This window comes from Alexandromys fortis, unplaced genomic scaffold, assembly GCF_014885135.2.
Source record: "Alexandromys fortis isolate MF-2015 unplaced genomic scaffold, M_Fortis_MF-2015_v1.1 scaffold_80, whole genome shotgun sequence".
In the NCBI taxonomy this organism is placed as follows: domain Eukaryota; kingdom Metazoa; phylum Chordata; class Mammalia; order Rodentia; family Cricetidae; genus Alexandromys; species Alexandromys fortis.
The window spans coordinates 980,351-1,007,996 of NW_026068174.1; the positions used below are offsets into that span (position 1 = coordinate 980,351).

General features: G+C 46.6%; 1 protein-coding gene across 3 annotated transcripts; it reads right to left on the reverse strand.

The window, feature by feature from the left end:
- Positions 1-334: 334 nt before the first annotated feature.
- Positions 335-12,764, reverse strand: LOC126492357 (C-C motif chemokine 7-like). 3 transcript variants are annotated; one of them, XM_050128735.1, is made up of 3 exons: positions 12,606-12,764; positions 11,769-11,886; positions 335-845 (listed from the first exon to the last, which is right to left on the reverse strand). In XM_050128735.1, the coding sequence occupies exons 1-3, from the start codon at positions 12,682-12,684 to the stop codon at positions 740-742; spliced, it is 303 nt and encodes a 100-aa protein (XP_049984692.1). In that variant the 5' UTR covers positions 12,685-12,764; the 3' UTR covers positions 335-739. The 3 variants fall into 3 exon arrangements, with proteins under 3 accessions (XP_049984692.1, XP_049984691.1, XP_049984690.1); XM_050128734.1 differs by lacking the exons at positions 11,769-11,886; positions 12,606-12,764 and adding exons at positions 1,211-1,322; positions 2,036-2,188; XM_050128733.1 differs by lacking the exon at positions 335-845 and adding an exon at positions 10,859-11,397.
- Between the last annotated feature and the right edge of the window lie 14,882 nt (positions 12,765-27,646).

A 27,646-nucleotide genomic window follows, 5' to 3' on the forward strand; every position in this document is an offset into this window, starting at 1 on the left:
GTACCCATGTTCTTCTGATCTACAGCCCCCTCCCTATGCACCCATGTTCTTCTGATCTACAGCCCCCTCCCTATGCACCCATGTTCTTCTGATCTACAACCCCCTCTCTCTGCACCCATGACCTGTTCATCTACAGCCCCCTCCCTCTGCACCCATGCCCTGTTCATCTACAGCCCCCTCTCTCTGCACCCATGACCTGTTCATCTACAGCCCCCTCCCTCTGCACCCATGCCCTGCTCACCTATGACCCTTCCTTTTCACCCATGCCCTGCTCCTTGCCACCCTGTTCATCCCTCCAACTTTATTTTGTTCCTTTATAAAAAAAAATCAAAGATAGTATTTATGTAAAAATATATTTTATATGAAAAGTCAATAGACATACATATAAAAATTCCTCAGTATCATAACACCATGATTTTATCCTAAATGCTTTAAATACAATCTTTTCATCGATTCTTGCAAAGCCTGTTCGCAATACTGGAGCAAAGTAAATGGTAATACAACATTAAAGTGACAGGAGGTGTCTACATTCAAATCACACCAAAGTACATGGAAAATTAAATAAAAATATTAATAACTTAGAGATAATCCCTTAAGTGTGGCTGTTTCACATTCCTCCAGCCAGACAGCAACTATCCCTTAGAGACAGAATCCATCCATCTCATCACAGTTCTCAGAAAAGACAAGGGGGCAGATTTCTTGTTTCTTGTCTCCTGGATTTCTGTTCAGAGGAGAGACTTCAAGGCTTTGGAGTTTGGGTTTTCTTGTCCAAATACTTCATGGCATCCTGGACCCACTGGTGTTGGGCGTCAGTACAGAGCTCCATACCCCTCTTGGTCTTGAAGCTGTAGGAAGAGTGCTTTGTTAGAGAGACTGTGACTTATCCTGTGAGTACCTGCCTGGTGCATTTCCCCAAATTGATGACCGTGCCCCAGGGATAGAGGAGGAAGAAGGTAAGACAAAGGAAGGGCTTAATGAAAAGATGCTGCGGTCCTCAGTGGCCAAAGGCAAACCCCTTCCTCTCCCTGGCTCCTGGCTGGAGAGGGAAGTTTTGAAATGGTGGCTCTGAAGAGAGTGGTAAGTTTCAGTTTGCCCATTGAAAGTTATCTGAGTTTGCAGTAGAGTCTCCACGCATCGAGTGTTTAGCCCTATCCACTGCCTCTGGGAATGACCTAGCCCTGAGGGACAAAGGCCTGGGGTGCATACTCACATAACAGCTTCCCAGGGACAGTGGCTACTGGTGATCTTTTTGTAGCTCTCCAGATTCTTTGTGGGGATCTTTGGTTTCTTGACATAGCAGCATGTGGGTGAATGGATCCCATCTACAATGAAAGAACAAGAAAAGGTTCTTCATGGAGGATTCTGGGTTTCTTGTTTAAGATTGATGGGATAGTAGAAAGTAGTCAGAGAGGTAAGAAAAGACCAAAGGAGAAGTTGCCCACTCCTAATATAACACCTCTCCTCTTTAGGATGACCCTCAATTCTTTCTCCCTTCTATGGGTTATATGCCAGTCAACAGGGGCAAGAAGAGCTGAGGACAACTCCGGCTGTCACTAGAAAGCATTCAGATAATGACCCATCTCCTTAGAGTATGACGATACCAGTTATGAGTCCCCCTTTTGGGTTAGAAAACTTTGTGTCTTGTTGTGAACATCTTGTAGACACAGCCTCTACAGAACCACTGTCACTATAAGCTGGGCTGCCTGAAGCACACACTAGACCCTGTTGCTCTTCCCCTTCCCTCTTCTACTTGAGAACACACCCCACCTCAGGCCACTCTTTGATAACCCAGAGCCCCATTACTGGAGAAGTAGCTGGTGCAGGAACTATCTTGTTTCTACTAATGAGTCCTGGAGGGATCAGATTCAAGTCCTGCCTCTGACCCTGGACTGGCCTCATGTCCCTCTTTCTATTGCCTTCTTTTGGCAAAGGCAGTAAGATCAAACTATGAGTAACCCTCATTCTGTAATGGTCCGTGAAAACCCAGAGAAGGGGCAGCATGCCCCAGGGGGAAAGGAGGCAAGGCCATTCTTACCTGGCTGAGCCTGTATGTGGATGCTGAAGGCAGCCACTGTGAGCAGCAGGCACAGAAGCATTGCAGAGGCTTGCATGGTGGAGAACGGGAGAGCTGGCTTCAGTAAGAGCTGGCAGATTCTGAGCTGGCCTGGCCTCTGGTCTTTTGGCAGTACTACCTCCTCTTTTATAGGCAGCAAATAGGGAGGGATCTTCATTTGGAATGGAATCAAGGAGGGTGTGATTTGAGGCTGTCCTATTTCCATTTAATATCAATAACGGAAAATGAGGTAGTGATTCTGTCCAGATAGAGGCTGTACTGTGAATTCTGGGTACACTTATCAGCTCAGATCCTAGAAAAGGAAATAGTTACTGTAGAATGAGGAAGGAAACAGATGACCAAGTCAAGGGGTTCTCATTTCCTCCTTCAACCAACATCCTTAGGATCCCCAAGTCCAGAAACAGGCACTAAATATTTGGCTAGATTTTAAAATGCACTCCAAAAAAGGACAGTTCTGTTAGTTTTTCAAATCTCAGAGGAAAGTAGAGGAATAAAATGTTAGCCAAAAGAGAAAGAATTCCCCAAACCCTTGTGTCTAATATAGCTTTCGGTTATATTTGGGCTCAGATAAGAAGGCTGACTGGCCCCAGATAGGCAGGGTTTGCTTAGGATCTTTTGCTTTGCAAGGAGATGATGGTTGAGGTTGGGGATCATCCCAAAGCCTCCCCTCCAAGTCTAGCATCTGGAAGAACTTAAATAGCTATATGGTGGAGCAGATGTTCTTTGGTTTCTTCCTCTCCTTCTTTCTCTGCATCCCACTGTGAAGACCATATATTTTAAATGATGCCTTCGAGTCCCCAGGACCATAAAAGACACCTCTTAGAAAGATGGTACAAAGGAACCTACAGACATGTTTTAAAAACCACTCTATAGAACCACACATCTGTAAGGCAGAAGCAGAGAGAGTGTTTAGAAAGAGCAAGGGCCCGAGCTCCATCCCCAGAAATACCATCCAGAGGCGTTTAGAATGACACATCACATCGGGCTCTTGGAATCTTGTGGTTTTCAAATATTTGATTAGCTATGGAAATATCCCTTCTAAGTAAAAGAACATAGAGAAGTCAAGCTGAGTGTAATGCCATATGCTTTTAATCCCAGCCCTCAGCATGTGAGATGCCAAGGGAGGAGGATTGTGAGTTTGGGGCCAATCTACATTACAGAGTGATACATCATGTCAAAAGTCCAGCGTCTGGGGACATAGAACATGCTAGGCATGAGTGCTTGCCCTGGCTTCACAGCAAAGACACAAACCTAAACACTAATCAAGCAGTAATATGAGATCCAGCCTGTGGATCGAGAGAACACATTCACAGATCATATCACTGACAGACAACAGGTTGGGAGTTACCTTTCAGCTAATATAAAGAATTCCCACAACTCAGCAGCTAACCAAAACAAAATTAAAAAAAAAATCTGAATTGTAAAGGGGAAAAGAGTATCAATGGATGTTCCTTAGGGATGATAGGCGACACGCATAGAAAAGGACATACCACATTGCTAGTCATTGGAAGCTTGTGTGAGGCCCCGAGTTCAATGTCAAGTCCCCGTATGTAAATAAATAAAAAGGAAAAAAGAAACTCCAAATCAAAACTATTAGGAGATATCGCTTTGCCCCATTATAGTACTTATATCAAAATAAGAACTGGCTTACTTTTTTTTTTTCCCATACAGGGTTTCTTTGTAGCTTTGGTGCCTGTCCTGGAACTTGCTCTGCAGACCAGGCTGGCCTTGAACTCACAGAGATCTGCTTGTCTCTGCCTCCAGAGTGCTGAGATTAAGGGTGTGTAACACCACCCAAACTGGTGCTTATAAGCTCAAAGGTAGAGTATTAGCCCGGCATCTACAAGACTCTTGGCTCCAATCTTAGTAATGTCAAACAAACAAACAAAAAGCAACAACAACAAACTAAACCATTAGTGGGCAAAGAAGGGAATGGGAAGTTGTTTAGTGAGGAGAGGTAGTTTAGATTTTACAAGGCGAAAACGGTCAAGACCTCTGTTGTTCAATGATGCTAGATACGTCAGCATTAATCCCATAAACTATACTTAAAGATAGGAGGTATGGTGAATTTTGTGTTTTGTCTTTTTGCCCCTGTTTTAAAAGTTAAATGGAGGATGAGGTCTTTAAAAAGTGAATTTTCTCGTTCCCAGTACAAACTGGTGATTGTTCTTCAAACAATGACTCACTGAGCTGTTTCCGACTCTCTTGGAAGCAATGGGTCCTAGGAATAAGGCACAATAGACACTTACTGGGAAAGCAAAACTGAGAAACTCAAGCAGTGGGGTTGGCGAGAGGACTCAGTTGGTAAAGAGCATGGCATGCAAGCGTGAGAACCTGGGTTTGAGCATCAGAACTCACCCAGGAGTTGAGTGATCACACCTCAAGTCCCAGTTTGGGGGAGGTAGAGACAAGAAGATCTCCAGGACCATCTGGCCAGCCAGCCTGAACCAATGAGTGCACTCTGGGTTCAACAAGTGTCCCTGTTTCAAAAAAAAAAATGTGGTCAGTGCTTGAAGAACAATGACTGGACCTTTGGTCTCCACACAGATGTGCTCCTAAAACCCAACAACGAGAGACCATGCCCAGAAGTTCTTGTACTTCCAGACAGGTACCAGGAAAGATGCTCCTGTGGCAAGGACTTTGATCTTGTTCTTATGACAAGCATCCTTGATCATGCCTTCAAGACCCATCAGCTATGGGCTTCTGGCTTGTCCTTTTGCACCCACTGGCCACACTGGGGGTGAAGTTGGGTGGACATGCCTTCCTTTAGTAGCTGTCACTGCTGTTTGCTGGCTCACAAAAGGCTGAAGCTGGTTTACAGCTGGTACAGAACCCTGGGCTTCTGATTATCTTGGCCATAAAATTCCTTCTGGGGAAAAACAAAAACCAAACCTTGCTATTCTGAGTTACTGGTACAGGTGTGTCGTGTCTCTTCCTTTCTCCCTCCGTGCCTTACTGGCTGCTTTCCTTGCTTCGCCCACACCTGCTCCACAACTCTTTTAAGTCAAAGCTGACAGGCTTGAATGAGAACTCCAGTTTCTAACCAACTCCCTTCTTTAAACCACTTTATCCAAAGCCTTTATTGCTCAAAACCTTTAAAAAAATTTCATCCCCATGCCTTGACGCCATATGGTTTTCAGTAGAACTGGGGAGGGCATGCACTCAAGAAAAGGGAGTCTTCAACAAATGCTGTTGGGAACGGCAGAAATCCACTTTCAGGAAGATAAAAGGAAACCCCAGCTCTCGCAGTACATGAAAATCAACTCAAATGGGTTAAAGGGTATAAAATGTGAGACCTGAAACATGAAGGGAGGAGAAGGAACCATACAGGCGATGCTTCATGATGTGGGACTAGGCACAGAGATTATGGATAAGACCTCAAGGCATAGGAAATAAAGGCAAGAAAGAGCCAACCATGTTGTTTCTTTTTTTAATCAAACATAAAGGTTAGGAAAGGAAGCCATCAGCCGAGTTAACAAATTAACCCATAGAATGGGAGTCAATATAGGAGAGCCCACTTCATCCGTGGCGGTGTGCTGCCGCCACACGCGTACACTGTCTAACAAAAAATGTCACTTCCCAAATAAAGGCACAGATAAATAAAAGATACCTCAGCTTTCCTGATCATGAAGTACGATAGTTAGTACCAATTGTCAGCCTAACAGAATCCAGAGCTACCCGGGCAGAGGACCTCTGGGAATGCATGTGGGAACTATCTGGACCTTGTCAGGCTAATTGGAGGGGAAAGAATTGCCCACTCTGAGAGGACCCCATTCCCTGGCTAGGACCTTAGGTTGTATGAGTGGAGAGCCAGAGCTGAGCAGCAGCCACGCTCCACTCTCTGCTTTCCTGTTAGGGATGGGACATGATCAGCCGCTTCGAGTTCTTGTCGCCTTGTCTTCCCTGCCCTCATGAAACCAAGGAGAAGGCTTTCCTGCCCTAAGTTGCCTTGTCAGAGTATTTCAGAGTATTTGTCACCGCAACACAAAAAGAAACAAAGGCATCAGGGAAATGCAAATCAAAACCACAGTGAGACACCACTTCCCTCCAGTCAGAAGGGCAATTGCCAAAAAAAAAAAAAAAAAAAAAAAAAAAAACTAAAATAAATGGTGCTAGCAAGGATGCGGAGAAACGGGGTCCCTTGAAACTGTTGGCAGAAATGCAAACTAGTGGAGTCATTGTCAGGAAAGGCGTGGCAGCTCCTCAAAATATCAAAGGTTACAATTAGCATATGATCTGGCAATCCTTCCCCTGGGTAAGCTGCCAAAGGGACAGGAGTCAGTATGTCAGCAGACACCTGTGCTCTAGGCTTACCCCAGCACTGGCCACAGCAGCCAAGAGACGGAAGGAGCTTAGTGCTAGTTGATAAGTAGATGAAGATGATACGGCAATAGTATAGAGTAGAATAATAGCCACCGAAGGGTGGGGCCCTGTCACTTTTGACGGAATGGCTGAAACCGGATGTCATCGTGTTACATGCAATAAGCCAGACACAGGAAAGTCAGTCGCATGTGATCTTCCTCATGTGAGAGCCATGAAAGTTGACCTCGTGAAAGCTGAAAGTAGACGGGTGGTTACTAAAGACTGGGCGGGGCGGGAATGGGAGGGCGGCATCAAGTCAACCAGCAGACACCGTTACATAAAAGATTGGAGAAAGGAGTTTTGCTTGTTGTATCGTATGCTATTAATTTGTAATCAATCAATTCTGTGCATATTTAAAAGGCCAGAAGAAAGGATGGATTCTGAGTGTTTTCAATTTAAAGTGACAATTGTTTCAGTGTGTATGTTGTGTATTTGAACATTATGCAATATACACATGTTCTAAAACATTGCACGAGAGGCTGGCGTGAGGGCTCAGTGGGTAAAAGTATTTGTTTTACATCTTTGGAAATCCTGAAGGTCTATCCTCAGAACCATATAAAAAATCAGATATGGTGACACTCATTTATAGTCTGGGCACTCCAACGGTGAGATGGAAAGCGGACACAGGAGAATCACCCAGAAACTCATAGGGAATCTAGCATAGAGTAGACACCGCAGTGACAGAAACAAGAGAGATGCTTGCTCAACTAGGTAGAAGGAGAGAACCAGCTCTCAAAAGTTGTCCTCTGACCTCCACATATGCTCTGTGGCTCACATGTGCCATGTGTACGCGCGCGCGCGCGCACACACACACACACACACACACACTACACACACACACGTGCCATGCCTTATGTTTGGAGGTCAGAGAACAACTTGCAGAAATTGGTTCTTTCCTTCCTAGGTGTTGAACTCAGGTGTTGAGGCCTGGTGGCAAGTACCTTTACTTGGTGAGCCATCTGGCTGGCCCATGTGCTTTCATTTTAGAAGGAATTCGTGAGTATAAGCACAATGTATTAGCTAGGGCTCTCTCCATGTGTATATTATATATAGTTACACATCCACACATGTATGTGCATGTATATATGCGTGCACACATATATGTATGTGTGTGATTATAAAAGAGAGTTGATTAGGTCGACTTCCTAACTGTTGACTGAGTAATTCCCCCAATGAGCATCTGCGTGCTGGAGAGCAAGCAATCCAGGAGCTGCGCAGTCCACAAAGATGGGCACTTCAGGAAAGCAGGGGCCAGTGATGCTGCTTCAGTCTGAAGCTGAAGGCCTGCAAGCTGCAGGGAGAGCCAACGGTGTGAGCCTGTACTGCAGGCCGAAGAGAGTGGTGCCTGAGGTCCCCTGGAGTGGAGTTTGGTCATGCTGTTTGCCTCCCCTGCTTCCCTTTCTGTCTGGACCTCTGGCTAGTTAGAGGGTACCACCATACTTAGGGTGAGTTTCTGCTAGTTGCTATCCCAAGCTCCCGTCATCTCTACACCTTCATGGGCACATCCAGAAGGGGGCTCATAACCTCCTAAGTGTCTCTCAATCACAACACGTGGACAGTCAGGATAAAACATTACGTACTGGTCACTTAGAAGCACCTGCTGTACTTTACCTATACAGTGCCAGACAAATCATGACACCCACAAGGCTATTTGACCACCTTCTTAGCGAACCAGATAAAACTTTCAAATACTGTGCCCAGCTACAGAGTATAAGCCTTTGTCTGGTCCCTAGGCATGCAGTCTAAAGGGCAACCCTGTCTTCCGAGCACTAGTACACTAACATCTGGAGCCTGTGCATGTCCTACCTGACCTTGCAAAGGGGTTTGTGGATGTCACTGATATGAAGACCCTGAGACAGATCATCTTGGCTGTGAAGATGTACTCAGGACAATCACAAAGGTACCTTGAATATGAAAGCAGGAAGGTCAGAAGGTTAGAGAGACGGGATTACAGCTGGGTGCGGTGGTGCATGCCTATCATCCTAGAACTGGACAGTCTGAGGCAGGAGGATTGCCATGAGTTTAAGGCTAACCTGTGCTACATAACAGGTAGCCACAATATGAGCCTCTGTCTCATAAAGCTGAAACACCAGCAAAAGCTGTGGCTAGAGAAGCAGAGAGATGCTCACAGAAGGAGGGATGGGGGAATAAAAGGGGGAGAGTGAGCGAGACAGAGGGATGGAGAGACAGAGAAAGAATCCAGAAGTGGTTTCTAGGAGTTGTAAACAGTAAATTCTTTAAGGGACTGCAGCTAGACTGGCCCAGTGTAGAGTTAACAATCCAACTGTTTGCTAATGTGTTTGGCTGTTCTAAGCCTTCTGGTGTATGTTGATTTGTTAGTGGCAATCAGAGACTAATACAGAGTGTGATACCTGGGGCAGGGCGCTGCTATAATAAATCATAGAAACGGCTCTGGGATTGAGCAATAAACAGAGACTGGAAGCCTGAGAATGATGGGAAAGGACAAAGACATTCTGGAATAAAATGCTGGCAGCAACGGGAAATGAACGCATCCTACTTGGCTTCCTTAAGTGCCTAAGCACGCCAATGCTTTGTGCTCAGTTTCATTGTGCAAGGACCAAGAAACCTCTGCTTGCTTTGAGAAAAAAAGAAAACAAGCCAATATTTCATAAGAATGAGCAGATAGGGCTTGCAAATGCAGCGGGAGCAGGCTATAGGGCTATATGGGGAGTAAGTGCATGTGCCCCCGTCCCCTTTCCCTTTCCTCCTCTCAGCCAGTCAGCCTGGCATCAGAGACCTCTTGTTCTATAAGCTACTGATTTCCACTTTATTTCCTCTTTGCCTCCACTCTGATTTAAAATTTCTTTTCTGACCGTTAATCAACACCGAGGACCGTTGAACCTCTGGAATGTAGGGTCTGTGAACTTCACACAACAAAACCTACAGATTGTTTGCTGTCTGAGTATTACAGCCCTCGGAGCTCTGAAGCAAACCCTCAGCTTCAGCCAGAAAGTCTGGCCTGGCTCAGATATGTTCCAACTTTGAGCTGCAGCAATGAAAACTTACCAGGAGACAGGATCCTCCATCAGAAGGGAATCTCGGCCCCTGCTTATCTCTGCAACACCCCCCCCCATCCCACTGAATTGAAAGACTCCATTGATCCCTAGTAATCAAGTCTGTGTCCACCCAAGTGTCCTTCCTGTTAGGCAGTCTTCCCAGCCTTGCATGCTGCCAAAGGCACTGCTGGGTCTTGCTTGACAATATCTTTCTCCCCACCAGATGGGGAAGGTGAGCACCATGAGAGCTGATTTCCCAGCAAAAGATGCTCACCCTCCCTCATGGAGAGAGGCTGTCTGTGTCCAACCGTCCCGTGTCACAGACTTCAGCTGGACATCCAGAGAGAGAAAAATCTACCCATTTGAATGGACAGCCTAGGTTCCCGGGTGGGGGCTCAGGGTGGTAATGGGAAGAAACGTTTTCGGGTTTGTGAGAAGTTGCCCCACTGACAAGTTCAGGAGAGGTCTGCACCTAACGCCTTTCCCCACAGCCCAGCACATTGTTCTCCAGAGTTGTCCCTTGGACCCCATCTTCAGTCCTCATCTATTGATGGGCCACAGTCTATCACTTCTCTCCACATCTTCCTGTCTGTAGGAAGCCATCAAGGTCCATTTTCCAAAGCTCTCCCTGAGCCCGAGCCTCTGAATGGGACACATCCCTCTTCATTGAACCAAAGAGTTTCCATTAAAGGACAAGGTCAGAGGCAGTACCATGCCCACACCTTTACACTCAAAACCCTGTATTCAGGCTTCTCTTGAAAAAATTCTCATCATGTGACATACGTGTGGCCCATCTGATTGTTTTTTTTTTCCTCCCTTCTCCCTTTGATACAACTTGACAGACACATGGCCCCATTTGATTGTTCTTCTCATCACCTTTTGATGCACATAGCATCCTCCTTTCCACCTTCCTCTGTTTTCCCCCACCTGCCTTTCTTTTTCTTGATGTGTCTGTGCTTTTCTGGAAAAACTCTGACCATTATCAAGGATAAGTTTTGTGTCTTCCTCTCTTAAGAAGCCTTAAGATAAACTTCTTATAGAAGGTGGTTAAGTCCCCTCTCCATCCCCCAGTGCCTGCGTTGCCTACCCAGTTAGGGAGTCAAGTGGGAGAGTTAGAGATAGAAGTGGTGCATCCCAGGAAAGGGCGATTGGAACACACGGCAGGTGTTGACTGGGACTTCTGTCAAGCAGGAGACTGAGAAGCAATACTGGGGACTGGAGCAATGGTCCTAGCATGGCTGATTGGGCCCTGTTTTAAAGCGTCTATGACACTCACACGAGACCATCCAGTACGAAAGACTGGGCCACTCATTCTGCCATTACAATGTGTGTCCCTCCTGTGCTGTCCTCCAAGCTTAAACACGCCCTGCTTCGCGACTTCCCTCAAGAAAACACCCAAAGCCAGTTTGTGTACAAAAATAATTTATTTCTCTTAATAATTAGAAATATCGATTTCCATAATAATATTTTAAACAATGCCCTGGAATCTCAAACACAAAGTTTTTCCATCCATCTTTACAAAATGCATCTCTCACAACATTTGAAAGTGTAGAAACAGGGTTCTCAGAGGGAAAACAATGGAACCACATCTCGGATCCAAGAAACCCTAGTATTCAGGGGAGGGGATATCGAGACATCAATAAGTTAAATAAGTTTAACATTACTTAGAGCACCACATTCAGGTCACACTAGTTCACTGTTGGGCTAGCCACTCTCACAGAGGTTCTTGAGCTTGCTGCGGGCAAGGGAGTAGTCGATGCATTAACTGCGGGTCCATGGGTCAAGTTAGCATTCAAAGGTGCTGAAGATCTTACAGTAGACACACTTTTAGACACAGTTGTCGTTTCCGATCTAGCTTGGTTCTGGTCCAGTTTATTCGTGTATGCCTGGACCCAGGCTTGCTTGGGGTCAGCACAGATCTCTTTCTTGAGCTTGGTGATGAAACTGTGGAAAGAGAGAAGACACAGTCAGATGAAGTTCAGTGGCTAAGCATGGAAGGACTGTGCGGGGCTAAAGGAGGAAGGCAGGTAGGAAAGGGGACTCCGAGGGGCCTGCAGGTTTTCCAAGATAAGCTCATGAAATTGGGGTGCTCTGAAGAGCATCCCTTTAGACAGTGCTGTTGGGAATTGCTCTTTCCTTCTTGGCTGCAGTTTTCTCATTGGAAATCATCTGATATTGGATCTGAGTGTGTGAGTGACTGGAAGTTTACGAGGACCATCCCTTGCTCTTGAGTGACTGACTAGAAGTACGTGAGGACCACCCCTTGCTCTTGAGGAAGAACTTTGCACCAGGGAAGGCTAGTAGGTGTCACTCACATCACAGCTTCTTTGGGACACTTGCTGCTGGTGACTCTTTTGTAGCTCTCCAGCCTCCTCTCTGGGATCTTCTTGATGGTGAATGAGAAGCAGCAGGTGAGAGGGGAGTTAACTGCATCTGGAGAAGAAACCAGAGAGGGGGGCACGTTAGGACAAGAGGGATGCTTCTGGCCTCAGAAAAGAGGAGGACCATGAGGAACAGGCAGTTTCAACAGGAGTGGATGGCAACCCAGATAGGTCAGAGTGGGCATGTGATCACTGATACACTGACTCAGAGATGTGTGCTTTAATGTAAGTTCACAATCTTGGATAAAGGGGTGTCATTAAGACAAGGTGACTCTGGGGACTGTCATTAGAAAGAGCTAAGACGTCAAATAACCAGAGTCCAAGGAAATGGCCTGGGGACCTTATTCTAGGCTCCTGAAATCTATCTCTGATCCTGAGCATCCTCCCCCCCCCCACTAAGCCTCTGTCTCTGGAAGGTGGACTGCATGAAACAGAGGTCTCAGGTCTCTTCTCTCCCCTGCCCCCCAATCTGGAGAAACACATCAACCCAGGCCCCTGTCTGGTCACCCGTATTCTCAAATACTGAGGACAAGGAGCCACGTGAAGACGTGATTTCAAATTTAGATCTTAGAAGAATTCGAAGTCTAGGTTGGCCTTTTCCCAGAAGCCCCTGCATAATTGGGTTGGCTCTTTGCCCTTCTCTCAGCTGTCTTACCTTGGTGTGTGTGTGGGGGGGGATTATCTGTTCAGGTGAGACTACACTATGATGATGGCCCATGACAGTCCACGATGGGGTAATACACCGTGAGGAGAAGGAAGCTGGGGTCTTACCTGGCTGGGCTAGCACGTGGATGCTGCAGGCAGCAACTGTGAGGAGTAGGCACAGAAGCGTTCTTGCAGAGACCTGCATGGTGGAGGGAGAGAGAGAGCTGGCTTCAGAGGGAATCGGCAGGCTCTGGGTTGGCCTCAGCCTCTCTGCTCTTCTGGCAGCTCTGCCTCAGCCTTTTATTGTTGTTAAGTCAGGGGGGCGGAGTCAGGCTGGGAGCCTGGTCCCCAGGGGGTAGCATCATCCTTCGTGAGTGAGGAAAAGTGGAAGATTGAATCTGCTGAGTAAGTGCAGGGCCCTAGGAGGTTTCCAGGAAGCAGAAGAGAGAAGCTGCGGGTTGGAATTGGGTACTTTTTCCAGCCACTGCTGCCAGCGAGTGAATGAAGCTGGGCGGGAAGGGGGAGGTGTGGAGAGCCGTCATAGCAGACTGACCACAAGTGTGAATGGAGTGGTCTTGCTTTCACTGAAGTAAAAGGAAGCGGGCAAGGATCCTAAGGTCCTAAGGGGGATGCAAGCATACCCCAGCTTGCCCCTGGCCCAAGGGATCTTGGAGATGGGAAAGGACAGCAGTAAGTACACCAAGTCCTTGTTTAACATTGAATAAGGTGTTCGCTCCACTTGGCGGTTCCCAGAAACACAGCAGGACTGAGGAGCTTTGCAACCTTGAAATGAACTGTCTGAGTTGTAAGGTTCCAGACCTGGAAAGCCATACGAATCGGATCCTGTAGCAGAAGAGATTTCCATGCAAATCCCATACAGTGCTTAGTCTGTGCCAGGAATGTTTGGGAGGCTTTACAGTGCAAAGTCTCTGAGTTCCCAGCTCTAGTTATGTAGGTATTGCTAATCTCCAATGTATAGATCAGGCAGCTGAGGCCCAGAAAGGTTGTAGGTAACTGCCCCGGGGTGCTCTGGAAATGGGCCCAGGTGCTCTAGTCTGTGTTATCGTTGTGGTACTTGCTCTCTCTGTGCTCAGCTCCTTCAAACTAACAGATAGAAAATGGGCCATGGAGAAACATTCCTTGTGGCTAAGTCACTATGACTAGGAGCCTGTGGCCAGCATTTACTACTCGTGGTTACTCTCCTCCCTGCCTTCTTCTGGATTTCCAGGGACCATGAGTGAGCCAAGGATCCATATTTGGGGAAATGGAATGTCTGGCTTTACTTAGCTCTGCAGGCTTAGATTTCTCCAGAAACAGTAGCATCAGAGCAATAAAATCTGAAAGTCCTTACATTTAATTTCAGTCAATTCTTTTACAAAAATAGTAGAAGTGTCCTAGGCATGCCAATGGCTGAGCAGAGGCTGACACTCGAGTGTCTTGATTCCCTCTGCCCACTACAGTATCCTGAGTCTTGCCTGATGGGCAGGGATGGACCTAGCACTCCTCTTTCACAGAGGGTCCCGGAGACAATGCCCATAAAGAGATGGGATTATTGGAAGAGAGCAATTCTCCAGTTATTATATTTGTATAAGAAATAAGCAGCAACAAGCAAACTGTATTTAGTCGACAATAAGTGGTCATTAGCAGCATTTTGATGGCTTACTGGGAGCCTGGAACACTTAGCTGTCAAAATACCTAATTATTCGTAGGTTACACAGGTGACACCGGGAGCTGATGCTACCATTCAGGTTGTACTGATTCTGGAATCCCTGACCCTGGACATGAGAGTTAATGTCTCACGATGGATGTTAGCTTCTTAGAGAACCTGGAGCAGAGATTCTATGAGGGAGAACATTCTAGACTCTTGGGCAGAATTAGAGAGGACAGGCCACTCCTGTGCCGCTTTGCTCTACCTCTGGGAACCTTCTTTTTGTTCCACCTGTGTCATTCATGATCTTGCTAATCACTCTCCTCCTCCCCTGCTAGTGCCCAAACACCTCTGAGTTTGGCTCAGAACTTTCCCTGTGGGTTCGCTCACTTATTCTCAAATATGTGAATTACTTTGGGACCGGAGGCTGTAGTTTTGCACAGTCATTTCTTCCCAGACTTTCTCACTATAACTTCCAAGAAGTTTTCCTCGTGTTCATAGACACTCACCTCTCGTCTATGAGTGTGTCGTCTATGGAGTCTAGTCATTCCTCAGGCTTTCTATAGCATTCACAAGTCGAGAGATGCCGCTCTTGCTCCTAAGAATCTGAGGCCCCAAAGCCCTCCCCCCCCAAGAATATGTAATAGTGTCACCTCTTTCTATGAGAGGAAACCTATTCCTGACTGACGTACACAGACTGTTATGGCCCATGGTCACAGGGAAAAGCCCGTGGCTTTGTTGAGCACAGGGACCGGCTCCTGTGTCTATTGGAAGTCACTATTGGAAGTGGATTGGCCACTGCAAGCCTCAGTTAACCCAGGGGGAGAAAACAGAGTGAATCATAAACCGGAGAAAGGAAAGTGATTGTCTATCTCCCTCGGCTTCACTCTGTCAACAAAGGATGCTCTTCCCAGCTGGTGGGTCAGAGTGGGAGAGGAGAGTTGGAAATCCCCATTCTGAGGCAGGATTGGAAGTTCCCATTTCCTCTGAGAGACATTTGGCAGGAGCGTGCGTTCCAGATGCTGGGCTTGCCGCCAGTTCTCACGTGGGGCTGAGAATCTGGACTGGTTTAACACAGGCCTGGGCTAAGCTCTGGCTTGGGAGCAGCCAAGGGAAAGGCCCGGGGAAGAACTATAGGTGGGTGAAGAGCAATAATAGTCCAGTGGTCCCTAGCATCCCTTCTCTTAGTTACCACCCAGATGAACAATGGAAAGTTTCTCCGGGTGAATAATCTCCTTCCTCCACATGGACCCTAGTCAGTGCCACGCACTCCCACTCAGGGTCAGAACTGAAGAAGGAAGAAGTAAGAGGGAGCTATCTAGAAGGTCAGAAGAGCATCCTAGGCCCTCAGCTGGACTTTACTCCTGGGCTCTCTTGCTTGCTATTCTCCTGTTCATGTCGCTCATGGCCTTCTGACCTATGCTTCCAGATGGTCTCCGCTCCCCAAGCCTTTGAAGGAAGTGCAGAATTGGTACCTGGACACAGTCATCCCCCAGCAACTACCCACTGCACTCCCTGAGTGAGCGCTCAGGTTCAGGTGGACCAGGCCTGTGTACCGAGGACTCGGAACCTGCCATCCTTTCAGACACCATAGCTTTCCATTACACTGTCACAGAATGTCTAGTGGGAGTGGCACCTCCAAGATGAAGCACTTAGTTCTCAGATTGAGGGTCTGAGGCCAAGAACAAGGTCATGGCACGCCCAGGGTGGCACAGAAGGCTAAAGGACGTATTCATGCTGGCTTGGCTCCAAGCTCGCTCTGTGTTCTCTACCACCCACTCACAATGATTGGTGGTCAGCATCCCCCTTGGGTGAGCCTCAGGGAAAGGGCCACTGGCAGGAGTGGGCCAGTCTCACAGAGCATACAACCGAGGTAGGAAACGAAGGTAGGAAAGAACTTCAGAAGAAGCCTGAGCAAAGCTTTCTCCAAGCCTCTGGCATCCTAGACTCTGATGTAGGTATGCTCCTGCTCCCTTTTCATGAAGGAGTTGAGGGTATCCGTAGGACGAAAGTGGTACTGGTGGGCAGGGCATACTGGAAAAGAAAGAGGAGAGTCACTTGCAACTGGGTTGGGTGGAAAGGGGCTCATCACTTATATCGTCTCCTGGGCTAGTGGTAGCAGACAGGCCCATGAGTCATAAGGCGAGAGCTGCCCTGGTGACGGGAAGAAGAGGGGTACACTGGTGGGGCGACAGGAATCTAAGGAACTCTGCAGTTCCTTTGAGTTGTCTAGTATGGAGAAGCTGATGTCTGCACTTGGGGCCTAGATGGCACAGGTGGCCCGAGCAGTGTGGCGATGGGTGTAAGGGTGAGGTAAGTACATTTGAAGTATCCCTGTGAAGGTGCTGGGCTCTGAGCAGCCATAAGTGCAGCGAGAGTTTTAGGGGAACAGTCTGTGAATCATTCAAATGGAGACAGAGACATTGTTTTAGTGGCATTTAGTGGGATCCTTGAACACAGGGGTTTTGCTCATCCAAGGGAAAATCAAGTGACATATAGAACAATTACATTGACCACACATACAGCATCATGAAAGTTCTTGTGTGATACAGAGAAGGCTGGGGTGGGACATTTGTGGTGGGGGTCAAGGATTGGGCAGGTTTTGAACTTGGATCATCACTGGGTGGGGGAAGGACATTTGTTGTAGAAAATCTCCGGGCACTGCACATTTTAGGATGCTTATGTAGCTCTTGGCATCATATTGAAGAGCAGGTGCTGATTCAGTGGGTCTAAGGGCTGAGATGTGCAAATCTAATCAGGTAGGTGGTCCTGATGCTGCAAGTATCCAGCTCCCTTAGAACCACCTGGAAAGAGCAAAGGATAGAACAAGATGCTGAGGGATGTGACACCATGAGCTACTCATCTCTCCCAGACTAGCTTCCTGCCTGTGGCCCCTACACAAGCTTCAAGGACTGGAATGTGGTGCTGCCCCTAGCAATTTCATCTTTTTTTTCTAGAGAAATGGGTCATGATTCTCTTGGGTCTTCAGCCTTCAAAGGAAGGAGATATAAAAGAAAAGAGGAAGAAATGGGAGAAAGGGCAAGAGTAATAAATGAGGGGATAGAAAAGGGAGATGGGAAGAATACAAAGACCCCTTAATTATATTATAGCACCACAGTCTGTCTCCGCCTCTGTCCAGCTATGTGGCCTTGAGCAAGTCCCTTGACCTCTCAGGACCTCTCGTGTCAGAGGTGATGAGTAGACAACTCTTTCTAGCATCATCACGCGACTTGTATGAAGAAACAAACCAGGGTGCTTTGTAAGCATTTTGCAAAGAGCTGTGTCAGACTAAAGGGTTGATAGCCACGGACCTGGGGACCTCTAGAGGCACATGGCCACTCCAGTATATCTGTATGCTCCTGGCCTTGAGTTTACTATGTAGCCCAGGATGGCCTGAAACTAGGAACTATCCTCCTGCCTCAGCTTTTGGAGTGCTGGAATTGGAGGCATGTATTCTGTGCCTGATTCTTGCTGGATTTCTGGGAGAGGGATAGTAAAGTTCCATTTTAGTTAACTTTCTCTCTCCCCTCTGTCCTGTCTGCCCGGAAGTAGAAAGTCTTTGGAGGTTATCAGAATAGCTGAGAGCAATTGTAGAGTCAAGTCAGAACCCCAGCAAAGCAGCCAGCTCACAAAGCTCTCCAGCAAAGTCTGGCCTTGACTTGCCCTTGTGTGCTTTGTCCCAAGTGACCACTCCTCCATCCCCACCCCCTGCCTCACTTTCTACCTCTGAAACTTTGTTGTGGGCTCCACCCCGCCTCAAAGCTTTTGTCCACAGCCCCTGTGACCTTATCCTCATTCATATCAGTCACAAAAAATCCGAGCCACTCAACTCTTTTTAAAATGGCAGGACAGTTTAATACTACAAGGGGGGAATTGAGAGGGAAGTGGGGACTTCTGGTTTTTCCTTTTATTTGCTTGACAATATTGAAAAGAAAGAAGCTGTGGTAGAGAAAGTGGCTTTCAGGGGTCCTGTGGATCCCTTGAGTGGGGTGATCCGGTTCCCCCAGATTACACACCAAAGATGGATGTTTTATCTGCTCACAAAAAGAGGCTTATTGGTTCATGTTAAGAAAAATCCTCTCCTCCAGCTCACAGAAATTAAACCGAATTAAAATGCCCATGTTTTAATAAATGCAGCACTCTTGGGTGGCCAAGAGCATGGCAGGGGAGATAGAAAACTGGGGAGCACATGCAAAACCCCGGACCACGTGTTCCTCCTTTGGGAGCCCACTTAAATACCCCGTGGGAGTGATCCTGACCCTCCCCGGGGGAAGGGTCAGGACCTGGCATGCTGAAATTTGGAGTCCTGATCAACACAACTCCCAGGCTAAGGGGCTGGGATAGATGCTAGGGGCTCACATCTATCAGCCCACTTAGACTACAAGGACCTTGGTGAGCGTCTCATAATGTAATAAGTCATCAAGGAAAGAAATTGGATTATGGTTCAGGGAATCTTGTAGTTTTGAAACCTTTCCTTACTAATGGATTGATGTTCTGGAAGGTACTCAGTAAACACCCAAAATTTTCTGCTTAAAATTGGCATTAAATCAGAATTGCACGATGATAAGGCTGCTGATGGAATGTTGGAATATGAAGTCATCCTAAACTTTTCTGGGGGCAAAAGGGAGAAAACAAGGTGTTGTGGTTACGTCCTGGGTCAGCCACAGTGAGAACAGTAGATATGTATTATGGCACAATTCATGTCACTTCAAAGCCTCAACAGTTCAGGTCACCCCAAACTGTCCATCTTAGGAGGAAAGTGTCCCATCCAACTTTCTCACCATGTTCAAGACCCATGAAGAACCTATTCAGTCAAGCCATGAGTTCTGCTGATGCTTCTGACAAAGCAGGAATTAGGTTACCTGACCCACTTTCCAGTGGCCAAAGCTCATGGCTGTCAAGGTTTTTATGACTGCCACAAGTGTAACTGCAGTTTGTTGGCTCCTTAATACCAAAAAATTCCAAAGCTTTACCTGGTCCTTGCTTGATGATGCTTTCTGCAGCTTTTCACTCAAGGCTGCCATCACAGTTGCAAAACTGTAGCATCTCTGTGAAGTTAGCAATTTGGACACTGTCCTCAAAGCTGGATGGCTATTTCATCATGAAACGGCAAGTCCAGACACACTCCACCCATTGACTCCTCTGACTTGGCGTTGAAGTCAGATGACCAGTCAAGCTGGAAAGTCCACAGACTCTCAATGTCTAACAATGTTGGACTCTGAAGAAAAGGGTTTTAGTCACCTCCCCTAGGAAGGTACTTGGCGCTGAAGCGCACATATCCATCTTCTGCTTCCAGCCCTGCCCAGGACCTGGGGAGGAGTCACTGGCACTAACGAAAATTCCTCTCTGCTTCCAAAGACCCATTTCCAAGCGTCTGCTTCTGTTTCATTAGGGGTTCACCAGACAGAGATTTGCTTACGAAGTGGAAATACGTAGCTGGCCATCTTGCTGGAAAATATTAACATCGGTGTCGCGGGCCATTTTCTCAAGCACATGCTACACACACTCACACATAAGTGCACACAGCTCTGCACCCTAAAACTAGCAGTGACACTGACTGCCATCTCAGGCACTCTATTTCACCCCACACATAGACATTTCAACTAAGCAGTGCAGGAGTCAAGCTGCAGGATCTCCATGACATTGGCCAGGCTATATTTGCCCTAATTAATTCATTCACCACTTTCTTTTCCTTTCTTCCTTTTTCTTTTCTTCCCCCTTCCTTCCTTCCTTCCTTCCTTCCTTCCTTCCTTCCTTCCTTCCTTCCTTCCTTCCTTCCTTCCTTCCTTCCTTCCTTCTTCCCTTCCACTCTCCCCTTCTTCTTCTTCTTCTTCTTCTTCTTCTTCTTCTTCTTCTTCTTCTTCTTCTTCTTCTTCCTCTTCCTCTTCCTCTTCCTCTTCCTCCTCCTCCTCCTCCCCCTCCTCCTCCTCCTCCCCCTCCTCCTCCTCCTCCTCCTCCTCCTCCTCCTTCTTCTTCTCTCTCTCTCTCTCTCTCTCTCTCTCTCTCTCTCTCTCTCTCTCTACCAGAGTCTGGCTATATACAACCCAGGCTGGTCTCAAACTCATTTTTTTTTCCATCTCAACCTCCCTAGTCCTGGAATTTTCGATGTGCACCATCCACGCCTGGCTCATCCTTCACATTTTTTTTGAGAACTCAGTGCTAGGTGCTGATGCTAGGGTGCAAGAATGACTTACACAGAAGATCCCGCCTACCTATGGAGGCCTAAAAAATGTGAGCCTATTTCCACCTTGACCAAAGGTTAGGGTTGGAACTTACCTCTAGTCCTTCAAGGTTATCGCATTTCTACCTCAAAGGAAGATCCCACCTAGATTTAGGTCAGAGAATTCTGCTCTCTCAAGGTTATTGTCAACAGGCAAAGCTAATAGCCAGACCTTATATTTCAGGAAAAGAGAGAAGTAGATATGTTTCTACCTCAAACAAAAGTCTTTGGATCCTGCTAAGTTCCAGTTCCTTTAAGGAGATAGCTTTGGATTCCACTCAGGGAGCCATTTGCCTACAGAATGTTTTGGCGTAGGGTATGAGCTTGACTTGTTTTATTCTAGTAGCAGACTGTTTAACTATAGCTGCAGCCTGTGACCCTCAACTGGTGTGTTCATTTCCTTGTATCATGTTAATGCATATTTTTGTCTTACTCCTACCTTTTGGAGTCAGGGTTTTTTTTTTTTTAAACAATTGGAAATTAAATGTGGGCAAATTTCAGTACTCATTGGAATTCCCTCCTGATACTGTCCTATATGTTTCTCCATTTTATTATTTTAATTTGTGTCTTCATATTCTTTACTAATATTTTCTAAATCCCCACACCTCTGCTCTGGCAAGAGGTATTTTATTGAGGCTGGTTCCTGACACCTACCTTCGTGCCTATCACCCCAGGCCTGCTGTTCTCAACCCATGCAAGCACTCCCTAAGGACCCATGCGTTGTGAAGTCTCATTGCCACAGCTATAGTTTTGAGTACTGAGTGTTTCAAAGGGCTAGTTTATTTAGGGCTTTGAATCCAGAAGAGAGCGTGTGTCTTCAAAACCACTTCTGATGACTACCCACCCGACAGGACAAAGGGCATTTTGACTTGATAAGAGGATAAAGGTACAGAAAATTTGAGGGAAGGCAACTCTCACACTTCCTGTGTATCTCTCTTCAAGAGACTCCATCAGGACTTTTGGGTCTACCCACCAAGACCATACCTTGAACAACTTCTTGTCCTGAATCTCCCTACTCCACAACACTCAACTTAGCAGCCTGGTCCCCACCACAGCCGGCCCCTTCCTTCTGTATCTACTGCATCAGCTCCATCGGGTCCCTCCGCCTTGGACCAGCCTCCTTTCCTTCCAGTCTACTCTAGCTCGCTGTCTTTCTCAAGGACTTTCTTCCTATCTCCTCCGTGGCAAATGGTTTTAGGGAGTCGGCAGACTGTGCAATGCCCAGTTGTTTCTTCTGTACTCTGGAATCCAGAGGATTCTTATGTCTTCTCTGCCATGCTCTCTGGTGTCTCTTCTGTCCTTCACCATTCCTCTTCCAGGAGGTATCATAATCTCAGATTTGGCACTGACAAAAGTCTTATCTTTCCCAGTGAAACAGAGACCATGAGATAAGAAGTCTCCAGCGCCCACGTGGAAACTTCTGTGCTCATGCTTGGGCATCTCCTCTGTCTTAGATGGAGAGCTGCTTGCTCTGGGTGAGGATCATGCCTCCCTCTGCATCTCTGCTTTCCAGTTGCTTCCCTTAGAGACTGGCACTTGTTCTTAGGTATGGGCCTTTTCTGTCTCTGTCTATCTCATTTCTTTTACGCCACATGCTAAGTTGCCCTAATTGTTAAAAAAAATACATTTTCCTTAATTTTATATTCACTTGAGCATCTTCTATATCTCACTGTCTTTTTATGAAAAACGCTTTTGATTCTATATTTTCACCTCTGACAATTCCCTAACAAATTACCATTTAACTCCCATGTTCATAGTTTGACTGAAATTCTCATCTTGGTGATGTCTTCATCACCTGATATGAAGAATCAATCCTTCATAGCGCTGATCCAGCTTGAGTCCACACTCTCCATCAACCCTGCTCACTGTCTTATTTTTGGTCCTGGTCTCTACTCTGTCCTCACAACACTCTCTGCCTGCTCTTCCTGCCTTCTCTATTCATCCTTAAGTACTGGTCTCCCAAGGAGAGTTTTCAAGATGGTGGTCCATAGTCCATTCTGGCCTGTGGGCATAATAGTCTTCCATGCTTAACACACATACAATTAATTTTCAGAACTTCAAATTAGGAAAGTTCTCATTTAAATTTGGATTGCTGGTTTCCTTTATAAAGCTATTTTGGTAGTACTGAGTTCCAGGATATTAGAGAGGCAGTGGTTCGTCTGTGAACCACTCCTTTACAGGGTCACCTGCCTCTCCGCCATACTTCTCTGCCATCTTATGCTTGGTCCATTTCATGTATTCCTGGTCCTGGTGCAGTCCAGGTTAGGATCTTTCCACGATGGCGCTCACATTTTCCATAATTCAGGAAGAGACTCATGAGCTAAGGACATCGACTTCCACTGCTCACTGGGTGTTCACACTTGGATGTCACTCAACTCCAGTGAATTCACCCTTTCTTCTGGACCTCTGTCCTCCCTGTGTTTTTTTCCTTCAACCTAAATGGAACACGCCTCCAGGGAAGATGTTAAACTTCCACCTGAGAATGCCTGGAGGAATGGAGGTGGCCGGAAGATGTGATCTAGGGCTGGAATTATGGAGGCACATTTTCCCCATTACTCTAGGTATTGTTTGAGGGTGTCTTGGGAGGCAGTTTGTGGAGAACTTTGGAAATGATCTTGGTGTTGTCCAAGCTACACTATAACGCCATCACTGCAAGTACTAGGCACCACGCTGGGTCACAGGCCACAAAGCCTGGTTCATGTTAGACCTACTTTCTTCCCATGAACCCCCACCCATGTACCAAGACATCTCAGGTAGAAGGCAGAGAGCCATTTTTTCAACCTACCTTGCTTCCTTCTAAATCTAATAGTCACTGATCTTCACCCATTCGATTTAGAATGTCTCTTGTATGCATTTCCTCTCATGCATCCCAGAAACCCCTCCCTCAGTCTGAGTTCTGCTAAAATAACCTGCCAACATTTATTGCCAAGACAAGTTCAACCACCCAGTCTATACTTGGTGTGGTAAGCTAATTTTTCCTTCCCAAATCATCAATCTGACCTTCTAAAAATGCCCCAGCAGCCCTCTGTACACACCTCTTGATAGTGTGTGTGTGTGTGTGTGTGTGTGTGTGCACTTGTGTAGTCAGAGGACAACCTGTACAAGTCTCTTGTCTCCTTTGACCATGTGGGTCCTGGGAACTGAACTCAGGTTGTCAGGCTTGGTGGCAAAGGCCTTTACCCTCCGAGCTATGTCTCTGGTCTGAAATTCAACTGTTATTTTGAGAAACTCAGGGAATATTAAGCCACATGTTAGCAACCACACATTTTAAATATGCTTTGACTGTAGCGACACTCCCTGAATGCTACCTCTTCTTCACAGGTAGCTTGCCTTTACTGAGAAGGAAGCGGCCCTTCTCTGGGATGTCTTTCCCTTGTCTTTCTCCACTCTGACTTCTTCACTCTCTTAGCATGCTTTCCTTTCCATTTAATAGTACTTGATTTTGTGTGTGCTTGAAATAGGCTTGGTGTGTACAGCTTCTCTACCACTCACAGGCTAGGAGAGACAGGACTCTTCATTTTCCTTTGACTCTATCCCAGTACCCAGCACTCATTTATCTACCATTCATTTATTTATGGTAAATAAGTGTCTGTTCTATGCTGGGCACCAGATATGTGTTCGTTGAATGAACGAACGAACAAATGAATGAATGGATTAATGAAAGAACGAATGAACGAATAAATGAATAGGTTGAGAATGTTTAGACGTCTCATTAAAAGGTTAAAGTCTGGAAACAATTCCTGATTGAGTCTGAGCCCAGAGAAGACAGACTCACGAGACTCAGCTCTCTGAATCACTGCCTGACCTTGGCCAAGAGGACAGCTGTCCAGGGCCCTCCTCTGCAGAAGGGAAATGATACATCTGCAAATTCTTCCTACATCATTTCTCTGCCTTCTTTTCACTTCCAAACTAATTGTCAAAGGGAGAAATACTTCATTTCTGGAGAATTTTCCATCTAATAAGATATGAGGCTTAGCGTCCTGATTTTTTTTATATCGTACAATATATTTTGATCATGTTTTTCCCTCTTCTAGCTCCTTCAAAAGGATCCTCCCCAGGCATACTGTTTAAGTGAATTTCATTCCATCCTCCAGCAGTCTTGCAGGCTGAGGAGTAGGGGAACCATTTTGCCATTACAGGTCTCTGGGCAAAAATGTAGTGGAAACTAGGTTAGGAAATATGTCTTCCTTATCCCCAGATAGCACGGTGCAGGTCCTCCAACACTGCCGGGCATCGTGCAGGAAAATGAGGCTACACACAGAGACTGAGAAGCTGGTGCGGTCCGCAGTAGGGCGCACCCAAATCTCAGCCCGAAGTCCTTCTCATCCCTATCTCCAGGATGTGTTTTGCAATATAATACTTTCATCTTCACTTCCTGGGACCAAACACTAAGGCAGTGGTTCCCTTTCCACCCGCCAACTTCTGGGCTTGATTTTGCTTAGCGTTATTGTTTCCAGTTCCCCATTTTATGCTATTTCTCACTTGATTTTCACCTCATTGGAAATCATCACAGACCATACAGTTTCGGTGACATCAGATGTCCCATTCTGAAAGACGATGCAGATCTTTTTTCCAGGGTAATGGTAGTTCCTAGATCTTCTAGGAAAATATGTCAGAAAAGCTGACTCTGGTCAGCCCCACCCTGGATATTTGTGTCCTGTAAAATGAACTGGTCTTCCAGCTTGACTGGGTATTGGATCCTTAAGGTGGCCCCTGCAGAAAACTAGAGTCTTGGTTTACATATTTTCACCGTAAAACCTTACCCATTATGTGTGGCTTTTTCTCCTCACTGATTTAGCATTCAGTTCCTGGGATGTTCAGTTCAGCTCATCCTCCAAATGAGGGGACTTCCCTTCCACCTGTGGGTACAGGTTTCAAGGTGTCCAAGCCTTCTTCCACAGACTTGGGATCTAAAAGCAGAGATCACAGAGAAAATGAGTGACCTGGCCTCGAGTGAATGTAGGTCCCCAGTTCATCTCTTAGGAAGGAGTTCTTCAATTACAGGGTGTGTGGAGAAACGTCGTGGACCCCTGCTGAGTTCTTTGCAAAAATCTCTAATCATGGATTCTTGATATCTCTTGCAATCAGTTTTACTTCTTATCTTTAACTTTTAAGGAAGTGGTTTGATGGGAACCCTCACATGCAAAACTCTTTAGAGATATGGCTGAGCATGTCTGATGCCTTAATAAGGGAAACTGAGGCACGGGCATGTTAGTGTGCTTATCCCAGCACCTCAGGGACACTGGCCATGGTCAATAACCATTCCAAGACCACCGAAAGATCAGCTCTCAGAGCAGAACTCTTCCGGTGTTATATCGCTACATTGATCAGCAGTCCCGAGGGATTTCACTGTTGACCAAGCTCATTCTCATACATTCTCTCCGGTCTGATATTCGCAGTGGCCTCTGTAAAGGCTGCGTTACATTGAGATCTTCTGTCCAGAAAAGTTACATGCTTGGCAAGAGCATACAGACAAAATAAACTCCAGTTGTGGGGAGTTTTCGCTAAGTAAAGTCGTTTGAAATGAGAACCCCAGGAGACTCGCCTCTTTCCAACCTTACAGCAACCTTCTGAAGAGAAGCTCTTCCAGAGGAAGCTGAGGTTGGAAACACAGTAAGTGAACTGTCTTGGTAGGACCGCAGCTTCAAGGCACTTTCTATTCCTCTTAACACACCTCCTGTGTCCCAGCCCCTGGCCTCCCGGGAAAATCCCAAGTTGTGGTCCCAGGAAGCCAAGGTCAGGTCAGTGGCCAGGACCCTGCTTCCTATCCTATCCTGACCCTAGCTGGGTCTCTGTGGTGGAAGAGGGGGGGCCTCTGAGTAGATGAAGGGTTTCTGTGTTTCCTCTCATGTCTGGAAGGAAGCTGGAACAAGATAAACAACGCCAGTAAAACTCTGGCGATCCCCTGATAGGCCTCAGAGGAAGACTTTCTTTGTCTTGTTAACTCATTCCCTCACTTGCTCACCCACTTTCACCAAAGTTTTATCAAAGGCACATTTTGTGCCGAGCAGTTTTGCTAGGTGCCTGGGATTGAACCAGCATAGTTTATGGAGGTGAGCTTTGGGTCAGCAGATTGAACTGAAGGTGTAAGCATATCCCAGCCTCTTCTGCTTGCTTTATGCTCCAAGTCCAGCCCCATTTCACTGGCCCAATTATCACTACCCTTCTCTAGTACCTGTGTGTTAGCTGTTTTTCCTATTGCTTTAACAAAAGACCTCACAACCTGAATGACTTAAGGGAAAGGGGTCTATTTGGAATCACAGTTTGAGGTGACAGTCAGTCCTTCACAGCAGGAGTTCAAGGCAGCTGGTGCACCGCATCTGCATTTGGGCATGCATCTGCAGAGGCAGACAAATGCAAATACAGGTGCTCAGTTCACCTTCTCCTTTTGATTTAGCCTAGGACCCCAGCTTGTAAAATGGTACCGCCCGCATCCAAGACGGGTCTTCCCACCTCAATTAGCCCAGTCTAGAAACTCCTTCAAAGACATGCTGAAGTCTTGTCTCCTGGGTGTTTCTAGATTCTGTCCAGTCGTCAATCAAACTAACCCTCATGGTCCTTAGCACTCCTCTTTGGGGGATCTGCCAGGCTCCTAAGTGGGAGCCTGCAGCTTCACACCTTCAATCCAACTCCATCCTGCTGCCATGACGCTCAGAAAGCCCACACAGGCTGTGTGTCTTCTCTTCTGAGTTCTTCAGTGTGACGCCCCCACTCTGCACGTCCTGTCCTCAGTCATGGTGTGGCACCTGCTTAGGACCCTAGCTTCAACCCTCCCCTCTTTCTCTGTGGACTCAAAAGCCATTAAAATTTACAGGAATCTCCATTTCCTTCTACCTAACGGCAGGTTTCTGGGTTTCCGTGCAAGCTGTCGTTTCCTTTCCATGACTGGTCTTCCCTTTACCACCAGGCCAATAACTCCGGATTTCACAGGGTCCATATGAGTGGCCCCTGTCTCCTGAGAGTCATGGCAGGAACAAATGACTTATTCTCTGATGGATGGATTTATGTCACCTAGACCAAACAAAAAGACGCTCAGAGAGATGGACGAACATTTAATGAGGAGCCTGAGTCAAGAGCACTTGCCAATGTGTGGGCATCACCCAGTGCCCTGAGGGCCCAATGGGATAAGGAGGAGGAAGAAAGGCAGTTTCTCTCTGTGTTAGAGCTGGGACAGCCAGACTCTACTGACCTTAGATATCAGCACTTGATCCTAAGACCTTTGACCTCAGACTAAGACTTGTCAACTTTGGTCCCAGTGGCTACACACTTGGGCCGCTCTACCAGCTGTCCTGGGACTCC

Bases quoted from the DNA above. Each gene is read 5' to 3' on its own strand.
- LOC126492357 (XM_050128733.1), bottom strand. From the start codon at position 12,684: ATGCAGGTCTCTGCAAGAACGCTTCTGTGCCTACTCCTCACAGTTGCT. The intron at 11,887-12,605 runs GTAAGACCCCAG...TTTCTTCTCCAG, and splicing joins CCACGTGCTAGCCCAGCCAG to ATGCAGTTAACTCCCCTCTC. The intron at 11,398-11,768 runs GTGAGTGACACC...CTCTTTCCACAG, and splicing joins TGTCCCAAAGAAGCTGTGAT to TTTCATCACCAAGCTCAAGA.